This window comes from Nipponia nippon, unplaced genomic scaffold (genome assembly GCF_047370975.1).
Source record: "Nipponia nippon isolate SJK-2023a ecotype South Korea unplaced genomic scaffold, ASM4737097v1 scaffold_18, whole genome shotgun sequence".
NCBI lineage: Eukaryota > Metazoa > Chordata > Aves > Pelecaniformes > Threskiornithidae > Nipponia > Nipponia nippon.
In genome coordinates this window covers 9,442,373-9,460,044 of record NW_028262334.1, presented here as the reverse complement: position 1 = coordinate 9,460,044, position 17,672 = coordinate 9,442,373, and the positions used below count along the sequence as shown (strand labels likewise).

Genomic DNA, 17,672 nt, shown 5'->3' with positions numbered 1-17,672 from the left:
CCCTGCGAAAGCATACAAACGGACTACTTGAACCATGACAGGGGAGCACACCGACTGAGAGGAAAAGTCAACCGAACGACTTTGTCAAAGAATCCTTCTTGGAGTGGGGGGAAATGTAGCTGCCGCAAGGAGGGCTCTGTACTAACGCTAGACTCGTGAAGCTCAATTACTAACTCGCTGCTGATAAAAAAGAGAAAATAAAAGCCAGCACCTGAAACCTCACATTTACCTATCTTCGCTGTCCTGCCATGCTTCAGCAAGCAAAGCTCCCCTGCCGCTAAGGGCAGCTCGGCTGGCAGCGCTGTAGCAGCATCACCTGAGCCTCGCCTCCTGCGCCCCGCTCCTCCCGGCGAAAGGGCCGCACCGACGCGCCTTCGTGCTCCAGTCGCTTGGGGATGAAGGCTGCCTCGGGTGCAGGAGAGTGCAGGCAGCACAAACAGTATGCGACTGTCACCACATACTAGTATCATGCCTGCAGGATTTAAAGATGGATAGAGCTTGAAGATAATTCACTTCAAAAGCTCTAATTCCCAAGCACTTTTCTTCAGAGAAAAGCCATACATTAATCATTAATAAGAAAGGAGGGCATAAGCACCTGGCTTTGACAGCCTATCTTCCTTTCCTTCCTCAAATTCAGCATGCAGAGATGGGAAGAAAAAATGGACACACTCATGTAATCCTTTCCAAGGCGCAGAGAGAGAACTTTTCTGCCAAAACAAGACCACAGATTTTATTTGACAAACCTTCACCTCCATGTACCTCAAAGACGCACATACGCCTGCTACAAACAGCGCGTGCTGTAGGTGTTTGCATGCATGCATACGTATATTCACAAGTATATAAAGACGTTAGGACTCGAGGAACGGGTTCATTACCATTAAGCAGTGTTACATATGACTGAAGCAGTGCAAGTTACATCAGCAGGACAAGATGTACATGCAAGTACCTTAATATTCTGTCCTCCTCAGAAAAAGGCTTAAAACATTCTCATACAAAAACTCTATTTAGCACATCCCAAGTATTAATGATTTACCATCAAGCTCCTGCAGTCCTCTTTCCTCTGAAGTACACAAAAGTAACAGGAGCCTGCAGATACTTATACATCATTTCTCATCCTGGTGGAGTATGTTTTCGGCTCTGAATCTACCGAGTCCTTGTCTCATGTCTTCAAACATCGTATCTCACGCTTACCAGAACTCTTAGGTTTTGACTCCATTGGACCAAACTCTTACTTTCTATCACCAGGAGGTGCTTATTCCCAGTTGTTGTCGCTAGGACCAATCACTTCGCAACCCCTGAACTACTGGTATTTGCCAGCTTCGGGGGAAGGCAAGGACAGAGGTGCCGGTCCCACGCTGCAGACAGGGAAGTGAAGATCAGTGACCGAAGTCCAGATCCACTCAGGCACCTAGGAGCCCGAATCTCACCAAACCCAGAAGGAGACAGGGCTATTAAAAATTAGACCACCAAAAGGTTTATGCCATTAATCTCGCCTGTGATTATGCCAGAATAGTAGCAGAACAGCAATTAAATCCGTACTTCTCAAGAGTTACAGCTCGGGCCGCCAGGTTGTCCCGTCTCTTCTCAGGAGCTGATGTTGGACAAGCTGTTACGTGCAATTTCAATGTGAAGAATGCATGTTTTCAGTGGAAGTCAAGTGGGTGCAGTTTGTTTGTGTTCGTACACCCAGGGCCAGGTCTCTGAACCCTGAGGCTATTTGTGAATGCGAATTTCTGTGTACTTGGAGAATTGACAAGAAATGCGGCAACTACAGATGGTACCCTGGAAAAAGGAGCACTTTGCATCTGTTTGCTATGCAAATTAATTCATTTAACATTCGTTGACAGCAGGTCAGTTTAGCACAGGAATCAGGCTAGAAAGTTGGCAATTTAGTAACTAAGTTCTACTCTGTCCTTTTAGAAGTGAAGAAATCCAAGGGAGAATTAAAAGTAATTAGGCAGAAAACATCAATTAAGCCCAGAATGAATTTCATTTTTAAACCATTAAAATCCTTGCTGCTTCCAGAGAACTAGGAATCACGGTGGATATCTGCACAGAAAACAAGCACGATAACGCAGCTGTGGCGGCGCGCTCCCCCCGTCGAGCGGCACGGCCCCCCCACAGCAGGGAAGCGCCTTGGGAGAAACCCGGAGACAGAGCGAAGGTCTCCGGCACTGCCTGGGTGCACGTCAGCCAGCCTTAGCTCCATCAGTCCCGCAGGCAATTCCACCGGTACTCCTCTCCTAAAGCACCATCATGTCTTGGTCAAAGTTGTAGGAAAGATCACGAAATGGCCTTGTTAAGATGCACCAAATCATGACGTTATTTGAACCGGAGGAGAGTACAATTTAAAAACAAATGCTTCTGGATTGCAAATCCCAGTAGGGATAGAGGGGTTTAAAGAAAAAGACAGACAGTAACTAGAGGAGACATTCTCCACACTCCTAAAAGAATAAAATAGAATATGAAGACATGAAACTTGTACTCCAAATGAAATAAAGGAACATCTGTGCATATTTAATGATTCTCCTAGCAAATGTCATCCTTACTCCTTCCCCAGACCTACTTTTCCATAACCAAAAATCCACTTAATTTCAATAAATCAATCTTTGCTTCGTTTTTTACTGTTCCTTTCCAGATTTCCACCATACCTGTTTCTCTCAACAGGTTCAACAGAATATAAGAATACCTCTATTTTATAAAATTACACCCATAGTAGCATCTGTCACAAGGCTCATGATCATTTTAAGTAGTGAAATTATTACAGACATTGCAGATTCATTCATCATATTGGGTCTGCCCCTATAAACAAAATACAGCAATGGAAGAGGAAACACCTTTTTCCTGATCTCAGGACAAGAATGGAGACAAAATTATCATCACCTGCACTAGTTACTGAAAACTTCAGTCTTTCTTGGTAAAGATTACAGAAAAAGCATGCAATAAATTTCATTACCAGATCATAGTCTGCAAATTGGCTGTGCTGCCAAGTCTTTATTTGGCAAAGGGGAATACAGGATTCCCAAAACATCTGTTTGAAGAGAGTTTCTGGCAAGTCGAGAGTGGCAAGGCACACGAACCCACCCGTCATGTTCCAGATGATATCAGGATTCAAAAGATCCCTACGATGGCCACAGTCACGGGAGAAGGCTTGACTTCAGGAGGAGCCCTTAAAAATAAACACTGGGCTCCAAAGTCAATATAAACCTTAACCAGTTGCCCTTTTTTCCCTTGATTCTTACTGGCTAGGTACACACTGTCAGTTAGCTATGGTAGTTTGGGGTGGGCATCACTAAGTCTCATGGGTAATCCCAGAGTTATTTAACAGATGGCAAAAGAGAGTATTTGAACGGCATTCTTGACGATAACAAACTTCGCACAGTTTCTCTGATTTCCAGCTTGTAAACCACCAGGCCCAACATTACTCAGTATCACGCACAAGGCTTTCTCAAACAGCAGCTCAGACAGACCCATCCCTCAGTGCAAGTCCCTTGGCCACAGGCTAAAATCAACGTCAAGCAACACGTACGGATTTTTGTTACTTTAGAAAGCAGGCAGAAATCAGGGCTATACAACACCAGTCAGCTACCTTAGCTTTGGGTAAGAGGCAAAAGAGGGCATGGATCATGGCTCTTACCTTGCAAAGTTAATTCCCAGGTAAAGCAACTCCGGTGCAGGTACAAAGGTCTGCTAAGACACTGGCCCCAGTCACTGACCCCTCTGCTAAAGCACCCTTCCATCCCACACGCCCGCAGCACTCTGCTCCCTGCGCGTGAATCCACCCTGTGGCACAAGCCATCCGAGTTGACTCCGTAGGATACAGTGCACCCTGCCCTGCTCGGACCTGGCCATACACAAGCACCTGAACTCGGCAAGTGAGGAGGGAGAGAGACTAATGAATTACACAGGAAAAAAAAAGTACTGGAGACAGGATAGGACTGGAAAGGAAAATGGGATGGATTGGGATTTTAAGAAGAGGTAAAGGCAAATAAGTGTTGGTTGTTTTGTTTGTTTTTTTTTTAATTACTTGTTTTCAATTATTTTGAAATAAGTGTTTCCAAGGCTCCACATTATCAAAAGAGAGACCTACATTAAGAACAAAGTAAAGATCAGAAAGCAGTGTTAAAAGAAAAAGCACAAATAATTAACTGACAGTTCATGCTGTGAATCCCTGAGTTTGTTTCAAACTCACCCACGTCTGTTGATAAACTTCATTAACTGAAAAAACGATACTGAAATGACTGCCGTCCTGCACGCGTAATGCCTGTCTTCTGCTTGAATATCTAAACTGCAAGGACATTGAAACCTCAGAAGTTCAAAGCTTCTCTCGGCTGTTTTGGAAGACAACGCAGTGCACACCTGAGGCTCACTTCCAAGAGGCACAAAGGAGGCTGGCACGCCGTCAAGAGGACTAACCTCCCAATTAAATACCAAATTGGTAAACAGTTTGTCATCTGCAATAAGCTCCATTCACAGAAAACTGCATTTCTAGGACCAGCTACTGTGTCAACAAGAGAAGAGTAGGCAAAGGGGTTTTTAAACACTGACGTCTGTCAGACAGATGGCTGCAACAATTTATTCTCTGCTGGCGTTAACTATCTTATCTTGCTGGCGCTTTTAAGGATGAGCTGCAGAGGATTTCAACAAAACAATGCAGAATTATTTCCAACAGTGGTAATGATAATTACTTTTGATATGTCCATTTTTATCCCTAGATCTGGAAGCGCTCTACAAAAGGTGTGTAATACCACCGACATCGTAACAAGAAGTCTGCTCAACTGAAGGACAGCTCGTATCTCACCTGCTCCTGGCTCTGTGTTGTCCTGGTCTCACTTTATCTCACTGCAAGAAGTAAGGAGGCAGCAAGACAGCTCTCCCTCCTCCTGTGCAAGAGGTTGCTCTCCACGGCACAGCAAAGAGATGTTAACAAACTACCTTTTGCAGATCGCCTTTCCCTGCTAACCTGCCATCACTCCTCCATTTACCTTACGCCACTACTTCCAAGCACAGAATCACCTTGCCCCAATCTGACCGAAGCGTCAGGTTGCCCACAAGGAAGCCCACAGTCCCACGACTCCGACAGCAGAGGCTACGGATGAAAGGACTGAACTACATTTCCCCCCTCAACAACAGAAGCAGTCACCATTCACTGGCTGCACTTCAGCTGCATCAGGACCACTTTTAATTACCAAAAGTTCAAATTCTCTGACATATCCCAGTACCACTATGCTCCACATCCCTCTTCATTAGCCTTTAAGAATATGAAAGGTCCAAAGTGGCACAAGCTTTTGCATGCCCTGTAAAACCAGCACCCTACTGTAAAATAAAAACCAAACCAAACCCCAACCAACCAACAAAAAAACTCCCAAAGCTATCCTGGAATGTAGAAGCTCAAGTGGATCAGGGCACTGCACATACTAATAAAAACTTATGATGTGGATTAGGTTAGTCTACTAATGATCGATTTATTGTCTATGCTTACTGGAGAATCTCATGTTCATTCAGATAATCCTGTTATCCCCCACCATGACTCATTTCCTCTTGCAGAACACCATTAGAAAACGAGACACTAGTAAGTAAAAACCTATGATGTCTGGAACCTACTTAAAGGACCTTAGTTTCCAGTGGGACTGCAAATAATTTCAGTAATGGGCCCTTTCAGAAGACTCTTCATTACTTTCTTCATTTGTGAAGCTACTCAGGGGAATAGTTATTGCAATGTAGAGACCACAAGCCCAAGAAACGGAAATGAACCAACTTCTGAAGATGCATTAATCAGTAGAAATCTGACAGAAGTACACTTCAGAGCAACAGAAAGTACAATGCCAAATCTTTATTAGTTTTGTTCAAACTAATTGACTTCATCATAAAAGTGAAGAATTTAACAGGGCATTTCCACTATTTTATCTCAAAGAAAAGCAAAATGAAAGACTCTGTATTTAGGGAACATTGGTTCTTCAGGTTTTTCAGACTGCATTAGGACTCCTGACCCCACCTTCTAGCATGTACTGTCCTGCTCTCACCGTGCTCTCAGAAATGCAAATACATTTCTAACCAGAAAAGGCTCCTTTGCAAGGAATGTTAGAAATAGGTTCTTCAATGGTCAGTAGTTCAGGTTCTTAACTAATTTCCCACAGGTCCTTAGTCACTTTAGCTTAAAATAGGAGCGTGTCCACAAAAGAGTTTCTGGCTAAACTGGATCCGTGTTTCATGCTCAGCGGAAACCAGTTCCCCAGCATATGCAAAAAAATGCCTTTTGGTAGGGGAAAGCCTAAAACCATGAAGGGAGTTGTTTGAAAACACACTTTTTGAATAAATAAAAACAGCATCATCAAGGGAAGCAGAGAAGGTACTAAAAATCTGTAGAAACAGCCCACTGATCGCAGCACAATCGACAACTGAAAGTGTGATTCTCAGTACACATGGCACAGTTCGCATTGCAAAATGCTTTTTCTGTACTTCGCTTGGCCGTTAACCTTACGGGGGTCACTCTCCATTGTCTTACGCACCTCCCTATATAGGTCCACTCCCCCTAACCCGGATAAACGACCTACTCCTCACACCGACCCCACCGGCCAGACCTACATTGGCAGCCCGCAACCAGGGAGTCTGTGGCAGGCAAATACCTCCAAGCATTGCTATTGTGGGCACTGGAATGGGGATCTCTGCAAAAATGAAAGATATGTGATACTTTATTTGAAATCAAAATAATTTTAACAAAATCCTAAACACAGGGCGTGGTGAACAGATTAATACTCCACAGTTCGGCCTTACCGTAAGCAACCAGAAGTGTTCTTGAAGACAGTTGTCCACTCAGCGTCGCGAGGCTTCGAGTCCTCATTCGGCTCACTCTCCCAGCCTGAATGGGGTATGATCACCTCATTGGTAAGCGTCTGCAGACCATGGTTGATGATGACCATCTTCAGGGGCTCATAGGAGGACAAGTTCCACAGGGTGCCTGCAGAAGAAACAGTCATTATTAAATAACAAGAGACTAATAACTATTTAAAATCTCTAGATTAAATAGAATCACTAGATTAACAGAGAATCACTAGAAGGTTAAATCATAAAACTAAACGAAAAGGCGAAACCACCTGATGAGACACCAGACTAGCACATAGCTTAGGGAAAAGCCCACGGTCGCTGCAACAGAAGCATTTCCAAAAGCATGGAAGCACTTCTGTCAAGACATGGATGTTGCTGAAGTCATCAAGTCCTACAGCAGAGTACATAAATGTGGTGTTGTATTGGAGATTAATAGGATTTTGCTGCTATATACAAATTTTGTTACACTTTTAAATCTAGCTATGCCTCAAAAAGTAAAAATTCATCCAGTGCAGCAGACAAGTATATTGAGCAAATCTCAGAAACAGGGATGAATTTATGGAGGATCATTGATCTTATGCTTATCCTCTGCACAAGACAATATTTCATTCAAGACTCCTCTCTATGATTTACTCCCACATTTTCCCGTCACAGGCACTATCTGCGTTCAAATCACCTGGTGCCCCAAGCATATTGTTCCTTGAAGAAGCTGAGAGCCAAAATTCCTCTGTCTTTCCATTTTTACCTCAATTATGAGCAAAAGTAGACGGAAGTCAAACATCAAAACAACATAAGAGAAGAACAGCCTTACAACTGTAAAAATATCCCATCTTAGATAAGCGATACAACTTCCCAGCAGACCTGTCTCAGTGTCCTGATGGTTATTGCTCATTAGGTTAGGACTAAAAAGGACATTCACTTCAGAGACAATTTCTGCACAGGCCCAGCCTGGTAACCCCTGAGGACTGTCAGTAACAGCACTTGGAGGGAGCCAGATGCACACTTTTGATCTCCAAGGAAAAGCGTGAAGATGAGCAAAATTTCCGAGAGGCCGAATGGAAAAGCGAGATTCCCCAGAACACACAGGAGATCCTTCCTAGAGCGGATACGATATTAACCCGAGGCTCCCTGTCTTCCTACAACTGTCATTTTGTGCATATTACAGCGCACACTGTAGATACTCACCTCTTAGTATACACGTCTAAAGCAAAACACAGAAGAACAACAAAGGTGCAACCTTTTGTTTCGGTCCCTTTTCAAGTTTTAAAACCTACAACTTTCAAACTTTAAAAATGACTGGAAAAAGATTTTGGATCTACTACTTTTGTCACCCGGTCTCAGACACGCACGGGCTTGCTGGCGCTGCCAGGCACCGGGCAGCGCACGGCAGCGCAACGCTCCAGCGCGCCGGAGAGCCGCCGGGGCCGCGGCGCCTCCCTCCCGGGGAGCGAAGGTAGCCAGCTCCCGGGACCTCGCCTTCACACCCAGGCTGCCGCTGCCGCAGGCGTCGCCAGCCAACCATCCCACTGTAATATCAGAGCGTTATCCGTACAGGGCCACGACGGGAATTTTATCTCCATCGCAGTAGTGACTGGCACTTATGTGACAACCTCAAAGGCTGATGATTAGCAGAGCCTTCGAAGTCAAATGCTATGGTGTCTCCTATTCAAAGTCATCTTTACAAAATCCAGGCATCTGTTCCGACTTAGAAGACCATATTAATTAATAAAGAAACAACAGAATGAACACCATAATGTTTCTTTCAGTCTTATTCTAAAGCTATACAGAAATATTGCTTTTTTGGCCTAATTCCCTTGTGATTCATAGACAACACACTGTATAAGATTTTCATAACCTACTTTTTTAGCTTTCAAACAAGACTGTATAGGTGAAATAGGAATTAATTTTCTCTCTGTACCCATTACAATAAATCACCCGTTGTCATTGCAAAACACCAAGCACAATGGACGATAAAAAAAAAAAAAACAAACCAAGCAGAAAATGCTAATTGGCCCCATTTTTTAAATGGAAAAAAAGCCTTTACTTTTCATAACAAATTGGCTCAAAAATATACATCATACAGAAAACAAACACAGGTCAATATTTATAAGACGACTGAAAACTGACATATAAGCTACCCAATTAATTTTAAATACTTCACTGGACAGTCTTTCTTCAGTTATTGTGCACCAATTCCTTAAGCACATCAGACTCACTGATATAGAAATAATAATTGCAATTAAATCCCTAAATGCATTGCTGGCTCAGTACTTCAAAATCCAAATGCAAAATCAGAACATCCAGCACTGAACTAGACGGACAAATCCCAGGAAATTATACAGGGCAATCATCTCTGAAGCAAACCCAGATTCGAACTGTGAACAGTGGGTGCAGAATACCCTGGTTCTGGAGGGCTGTGCCAGGGTTCCCTCACGGGAACCTAAGTGAGCATCTGGCATTTGCAGGGGTCAAAACCCCAACATCAGGAAAAGATGGCATCAACCGAGGAACCTAGTACAGCGTTCGTAAGGATCCTGCGTTTCTGTTCTTTTGAAACTGCAAAACACTGCAACTGGAAACGATGTGGAGATTTAAAATCATCTGCATGTGAAGAGCTAAGTTTTAAAATCTGACAGGCCTTCATATTTAAGAGCTCCGTCCTTAAATGCACATACTTCTTTTGCACCTGGAATGAGATTCTGCCTTTTCCTCTTTCCCGGAGGAGTGGCATAACGCGTTATCTGTAGTGTGAAACTACAAAGGCAAATTTCACTGCTTAAGAAGAATCAGGCAGACATGTACTTAAGAAGCCAAAAATCCCTATAAAATTTCCCAGAGCTCTAATATTACAGGATTGTACAAAAGTTTTTCTTTTGCTTGTTTTAAGACTTAGAGATTTGTGTCTAGATATCAATACCTTCAACCCCAATCTGTAAAATAAAATCATCATCTCCAAACTCCCTCTTCTCATGCACCAGTAATTATTTCAAGAGAGTAAATGCAACTGGGATTCAATACTATTCTAACTGGATGGCAACACTGGAAACAGCACAAACCTGCCAATCTACCACACACGAGCCAGCTTCGCTGATGGTAGTAACGCCATCCAGACCAAGAGAACTACCTGCTCCTACAAAAGGGTCACTTGTACCTACTCTTCCAGGATTTTTATTAAGAGGCTGAATGCAATTTATGCAATAAACCACTTAGGGGAAACACATGTTGACTGTCAGTCTCGTTGAGTGGCTACCAGACAAGAGGGACTGCAGTTAAAGAGAATGCCTCTCCTCCGTCCTCTTTGAAGAAAAAACCCAACAGTTTACAACCTTCTCAATTTCTCATCTGCCTCCCATCTCTCAGACGTTTCATAGAAAACACCAACAAACTGAGAATAAAAAAGACAGTCTTTCTCTCTCTCTCTCTATTTAAAAATAGCACAAAGCTCTCAAATCATTAAAAATTGTCAAAACCACTTAAATTCATAATATTCTCCTTGATGGCTGCACGAGGCAAACCAGAAGAATCCCTCTGTTGACCAGCATTCAGCGAAGGAAAATGCGCAGCACTTAACAGAAGGGTAGCCCAACACCAACAGTGATGAGGGAATCTTGTGGTTCCAAAGGCAGAGAAAAAATTCCGATTCAAGGTTGACTTCATTGGGAAAATATTCCATAAGAAGGCGTACAGAAAATAAACAGTGACAGTACATTTTTCTTATTCAAAATTATGAAACAAAGAGGTCTAAATCCAGCATCCTTTCAGCTCTTAAGAAAACAAATTCCATGGAAAAGACACTGACAGTGGCAGCCACAGAAGCTTAAAAAAAAAAAAAGTGAACAAATTCAGATCAGACTGTAGGTTTTAGCAGTGTGAGAGAAAATCTGAGTTAAAAAAAAATTAAAATCCCTGTAAATTTGACATCCATCTTTAAAAATAATTCCCTGTCTCTATTAGCATAACACACCAATGAGCTAACAAGCTGGAAACACAGTTTTTAAAACTCTAGATTTAATCAATTCAACTGAATAGCACTCAAGAGAAATCAAGTCACTAACACAGCAGCGTAAGGGAAATGAAGTTATCAAAATTTTCCGTGCATTTTCACTACAAGTATTGGCCTGTTTGACCACAGTGCATGAATTTTAGGACTAGAGAAAGAAGATGAACTACTGCTTTTCAGGAGATGATCACAATCATGATCAATCTTTATTTTATTCATACATACTACTTGTAGTATACTTATATATTTCTAACTACAACCATTACCTCTGCTCTTTCAGCACATTAAGCAGGGACAATAGCTACAAGTTTTTATCTCAAAAGTACTGATTATTGTAAAGATATATTAAAAATTACTATAAGCTATGAACATAGCTATATGATTTATGTAATATTAAAAGTGATTAGGGCCACAGCCGTAATTTCCTAAATCTCCGCCTCCTCGGAGCTGTGAAAAGATTTCTATAGAAATTGTGGCAGAATACATACATGCTGTTATCTTCGGAAATCCCAGGGAAATCTTTTCCTGCTGTGCTTGCTTACTTGCAAAAATGCAACGTCACCAAGAAATTAGACGAAGAAGCTGTTTAATTCTGTATCTATGGTCCATACTACGTCATTTAGCATTTGGGAAAACAAAGCGCCCTGCATTATATTCACCGAGGACTTCTTGTTGCACGTTGGGCCTGTATGCCTTCGTTCGACAGACCTGTTTGTATCGTTCCAAGCCCTGCAGACTGGAGCTGTGCTGCTTCAAGTTAAGTAGTGGTCAAGTTTAGAACCTCAACATGAACTACTGTGTCACAGAATACACCACGAAAAGAGACCTCCTTCTGACAAGCCTTCTACTAGAAAACAGAAGGAGTAAGCTCACCTGCAATCAGAAAATTCAAGACAGCATGGTACTTCAACGAGAAGTTAGGGTCTGATCGGCTGACAGGATCTCAGCACACAGACGTGCCCAGGAGGTGTGAATTCTGAGCAAGCTGATCAACCTGCAAGTTTCTGGTATAGTATTAGATCAAAATATTTCCTCTGCAGAGCATTTTGAAGGTCAATCATTTTTCAATTAAAACCAGTTTGGCAACATACAGCATCAGGAGAATCACGTTCTGCACCACTTAAAATCAGTGCAATGTCGTCAAACAACAAAATTACTTTCAACGTTCTCACAAAGAACAAAATTATTCATTAAAGCTACCAACTTCTGATTGCTTTTCAAAGAATGTAATAGAATTTTGGTCTTGCATATCTGATGGGAACATTTGCTCCACAAAAAACCCTTATCACTCAAGATAAAACTTTTGCAGCTTTCCCAATCAGAACTGATTTAATTCCTTATCAGCTTAATCCTCATTTCTCTCCGTTTCTCAAGAAAATGATCCACTGGAAGTTCAGTAGCACAGTTCCAATGCTAGAAAGGGACGCAAGGAAGAATTTCGTGGAATATCTCTCATCACAACTCTACTCATGATTTACTTATGGACAACAGTTAAATCAAGCTTTTCTCAGTGCAGCAGATGGGAGACATCTTGTAATCCCACACTTTAAAGTAAGAAAGAAAAGTGAGATCTGTGATCTATTTTATGGTCGGATCTTGAATTTTGAAGGTATTTTTACACGCCTCATGTATCTGTCTTACCTTGAGGGACATCATATTTTAGTGCCATTTGCAGATATATCAAGAACATCTGGTAAAACAGACATGACATTAACCCAGAGAAGTTCTTCAAATTCTCCTAAAACCAGTGCTATCTGAAAGAAAACAGCTACAGACTTGCTTAATCTGACACTAGTGTTGTATCAGTATACTCAGCCTGCTTCCAAAATTGCATGTCAGTATGTTTGCATTCTCCAAAACATGTATTCTGGGAAGCAGTGAAGTGAACACACTTCTGACACATCAAGTCCCAGGCATTCAGCACTGAGCGTCACGCATCTGACTGCTCCTGCCACCGCATCTACCTCTAATGGGTTTTACCATATTGGCGTGGCTGTTTTCCCACTCCATTAACCCACCGACCAGACCCAGCTGGCTGCTCCGATTCACACCCTTGGGACAGCTGGGGCTGCTGCGGCAGATCACCACGTTAACGAGAGGCCGTGGAGCTGTACTAGAGCCAAGGACTGACTCTCCAATTAGATGAGAAGGATGCTTTCTCTTGCCAGAAAGCACCCTCTCCAGCTGCAAATAATGTGTCTTATTGTATGCTCCCATGGGCCTCCTGCCTGCAGGCAGGCAGCGTCCCACACCCAGAGAAGCAAAACTTCAAGATTGGAAGCATGGGAATTTGGACATCTGAATTATTTAAATTTCTTAAATCTCTTTGGAAAGCAGGATTATTTTATCGTTTGTCCATATCTGGGATGACCAGCTGATGATTACTATTCAGCTTTCAAAAAGCAGCCACTATTGAGTTAAAGAAATATTAAACCACAGAAAAGTCAGTGTGTCATACCAAACTTGAATTTGCAGCCTGTTAAAAGGAATAAGCAAGCAAACCCTGTTTTGCTGTCCTGTCCCGCCCCCCCCCCCTTTTTTTTTTTGCATTGCTGCAGAAGTCCCCAGAGATTTCACTCCAGACAGAATGAAAAACTTTCATGGCAAAGCTAGACTTAGGTTTATCACTAGGGAGGAGCACCCGGATAGGAAGTCAAGATTTCTACCACAAGAACATCAGAATTGTGACCTGAATTTTTCAGGCCGCAAAACACAGTCCTTTTGTAGCAGCCCTGGCTGAATGCTCCCTTTGCGCTGCAAGCTGGCTCTTGTTTCTCTCGGCTGACTTTTGGAGCTCATTTTTCGAATGGACAATTCCACATTACCAGCCGAGGCTTTGAATGCTGACTGCAAGTACCCCAGCATCAGTCCCAGAGGCATTGCTGGAATACTCTTCCCTTCTATACTGATGCTTGAATGTCTCACACCGGATCTGGTGATATCATTTTAGAAGTGGAACGAAATTATTCCTGGTTAGGTGGAGATTAAATGCACATCGTCTGTTGCTGGACATCTGTTTAGGTTAATGCCCTCAGTATTCCTGGTGTTTCTCAGTAAGAGGAAATAAAGAGCTTTAAATAGCAAAAACCAAAGTGGAATAAAAAGACTACATTTAATTAGCAGGAGCTACAGTCAAATAAAACGCATTTGAACTGTAAAACTAATTAATCAACTGGAAATCAAAGCAATCGCCATTTAGAGTGAAAAGGGAAAACATCCAGTTTGTTTTTGCCATCTCAAAAGTGACTGATTACCACTTAGCATTATAATGATATTCCTTCGGAGTAAATTATAGACTGGCTTCTCCTTTCTTGAATCTAAGGAAAAAAATTTATTCCTTCTCAGCACTCCAGAAATTAGTTTTGAGTAAACTAGAACAGTAGATAAACATATACTATTCATTTAAAAAAAAAAAAAGGTCAGCCATCGTACTAAATGAACGCACCAAATGGAATATAAATACTACCTACGGAGTTTCCATGTTAAGAGACAAAGCGCAGACAGCCATCAAAGCACAACCAACACGTGCTACTTAGAGGTTGTCTGACAAAACAGACAGCTCTCCTTCACCAGCTCACTGGAAAAGGACTGGAAGCCTAGCCCTCCTAGTTTCTACACTGTATATTTAGACCTAGTTTGCTAAATATCCTCTAATGGCTGGGAAAGAACAGTTGGAACACCCAAGGCCACTGTCTCTGTTCAGAGAATGATGATTACCAGTAAGAACTTGGAGAGCTGCTATAATTTTTTTGAGGCGATTATAGAGTTACAATGTTTCCTTCTAATGGCTTAATCCATGTTTGCAATAGGGTCTGCCTGGCGAATCCAACACTGATAAGGCAGCTGAACAGTCTCAGCCCTGGACCCATTTTCGCACTCTCAAAACTTTCTGAAAAATTCTATTCTGGCACTGAAATTCACTGCAACTGTCCTGGTCTGCATCCAAACATCCCCTGCTGCTGCTGAGAAGAAGGAGGGAAATCCATTTCACTCCTCGTGAGTTATGGGAGACTGAAGAACAATATATTCCTCCTTAGTTTAGGAGCTGACATACTTTTCCACCCTTTTCCACTTAATGGCCAAACTTTGAAACTTGGCATACGCTTTATTACTCTTTTTGGATGATGTCCAAGACTAAGTTCAAATAAAAACCATGTTGAATAATGGAGTTATAAGTGATTGAAAACTCCCTGCAAGTGTGCACAAACTCAGTAACTTCAAAATGTAATTCTCCCTTTTCCAGTTATTGCAATGAGCAAACCCCGTGTGCAGAGCATCTCAGCAGCAGACTCTATGCTCCCGAAAATCTGAGCTTTCCAGCCCAGAAGTGCTGCACCTTTAGTGCTGCCTCAGAGTCCCCAGCACCAGGGGCTGCAAGTGTTCCTGAGGAGACTGACTGCTCTATCGATATGAAGTAGTGGGGACATGGCAGCAGGATTGTTTTATAAGAGATTAACAAGGAAAGTTTTAGATTAGCATATCTTACCTCATGATTATAACACGCTGAGGGCAAGCGCACTACAAATTGCCTGTCAAGGAAGTTGCTATAAGTCATTTAAGCTTCAGTAACTCAACCACATGCAGTTGCATGCTACATCCAAGAAGCATCATCCATCTCTCAGCAGCCAGGGAAACCCGAGTCTGCTACATACACCAATGATCTCGATTTCCCCCTGAAGGGCACGTCTGCCTTAGGCTTCCTGACACCACAAACGTGGGGCAGCTAAAGAAACAGCTGCAGCCAGTGATCGAAATTCTCCTCAATGTCTAATCTCCAGGAATTCTTGTTCCTGAACCTGAAAGGACTCCTCTAAAGAATAACTCATTAAAGAAACTACAGACACTGACCTGTAATTAGCTCTCTGACTTCCATGTCATTTGTTTTCCGCAATAGTCTGATCAATGCAGGGATCCCATCACAGTTCTTTATAGCCACCTTGTTTTCATTATCCTTCCCATAGGAGATGTTTCTGAGAGCCCCACAGGCTTTACGATGGACCTCCGGCTTTGGATGATCAAGCAGGCCCACCAAGATAGGTATCCCTTTAAGGTGCCTCACGTCCTTTTTGATTTTATCATTCTCGTAGCACAAGTGCTGCAAGTAGGCTGCGGCGTTAGACTTGACTGGATCAATAGGGTGGCTGAGCATGGCGATTACTTCAGGGAGGTCAGGGTCCCTCCACCTGGGGTCTTTACGAATGCTGTCAATAGAGGGGGAGCGCTTTCCCAGACGGTCAATACTCGCCATGCTTCCTCGCTCCGGCTGTGCCAGTGGTGCTGCGTAGCCACCGTGAAGGTAAGGTATCCTCTCTTCAACCATCTCTGTCTCAATGGGGTCATCGTAGCCCCTGTAGGAAGCAACAATGCCAAGAGAAAGAAAGGGGGAAAAAAAAAGCACATTTAAACACTCTGTACCTCTGAATCAGTATGGAGATTTCAGCTATGAGCAAACCTTTTAATATCACAAACATCATTAGAGGCAGTGTATTTACACTTTCAAATAGTTTATTTGTAGTAACTGGAAAATTAACCATAGCTGAGTACTCAGCAGTGATGGGACTAGAGCACAGCATTTGTTTGGCTAGCAATGAAATGATGACAGGAACCGCAAGTCATCAAACAGATTGCTTTCATTTTGGTCACTTAGCAAAACAATTATGATAGAGCTGGATTACATTTAGAAGGAAACACTGAGCTTCATTAATGCCACTACTTCTGCAACAAACCAAAACTCTAATTAAAGGCATTCAAGGCCTGGGCAGAGACCACAGACACTTTACAGCAAGGCTGAGAAGTTCCACTACATTTCCATGTTGATGCTCACACGAGTATACTGAACTCATCAATATACATCACAACGTCAAAGATGATGGAAAACCCAAGCCCTGAATCCAAGCATGTCATGAAAGTCTATGTACAGAATCATTCGGAATACAGGTAAGAGGCGGATGGTCAAGAGACCTGGGTCCAGCTCTTAACACCAGAGTAATTTGCTGGACACCCAAAACAAGTCCCGTACTCTGAGCCTTCCTCCCCAGATCAGCAACTAACCTGGATGTCAGACACTCTTAAGATCATTTACAGCATTAGAATGAATGGCATCCATCTCGTTCTGCCATAATTCACTGTGTGTAACTGAAGTAAGGTCAGTCACAACCAGCTAGCACACCTAGTTAGATATTACTGTCCTAGTTCACACAAAGGGCAAAGTCACAATTAACATGGTTGAAAATATTCTAAGACAGTACATTCTCACACTACAGATGTCCATATTCTTAAAAAAAAAAAAAAAAAAAAAATCACTATTTGACACACATTTCTTTAACAACCACTGCTGCAACCCCTCCCGATCACTTCCTACAACTAGCTGTTAAAGACAGAACATTTCTGCAAGAGATTTGTAAGGAAAGGCATTTACAACTTCACAATTTGTTTTTGAGATTCGCCGATGTACTTCATCATCCCTTACTCGAAGCGACACCTTTCATCCTCCCGAACAGTTCATGCCGGGGAGCTTCCGCACACGTGTGGCGCGCCCACCTGCGAGGCAACGCTTAAGTCCTTCGGAGAAGTACAAAAGGAAAGCTGGAGCTTGCGCACAGCGACCCACTGGTCACAAATTCTTCAATTTTATATGTGAATAAGCCCACAATAAGGGCAGCAAGGCGGCTTGCAGCTAGCCGTTACGAACTCCCACAAACGGTTTCACCTTTGCAGCCTGTCCTCTCTCAGGCTTTGCCCAAAGGCTCGGGCCAGCTCGCTGACGCGGCTGGGAAGGACGAAGAGCTGAGGCGACCCGCTGGGGAGCCGAATCAAACTTCCAGTTAATCCCATTGTTTTAAACCTC

At 42.7% G+C, this 17,672-nt stretch overlaps 1 protein-coding gene across 13 annotated transcripts in view; it reads right to left on the bottom strand.

Moving 5' to 3' along the window:
* Positions 1-17,672, bottom strand: part of ARVCF (ARVCF delta catenin family member) — a 287,922-nt gene that overhangs the window by 64,011 nt on the left and 206,239 nt on the right. For all 13 annotated transcript variants that reach the window (XM_087754800.1, XM_087754809.1, XM_087754797.1 and 10 more), the window contains 2 exons: positions 15,674-16,173; positions 6,775-6,958 (listed from right to left, as the gene is read on the bottom strand). In XM_087754800.1, coding sequence (XP_087610926.1) covers positions 6,775-6,958; positions 15,674-16,173 — 684 coding nt within the window. The remainder of the gene's footprint in view (positions 1-6,774; positions 6,959-15,673; positions 16,174-17,672) is intronic.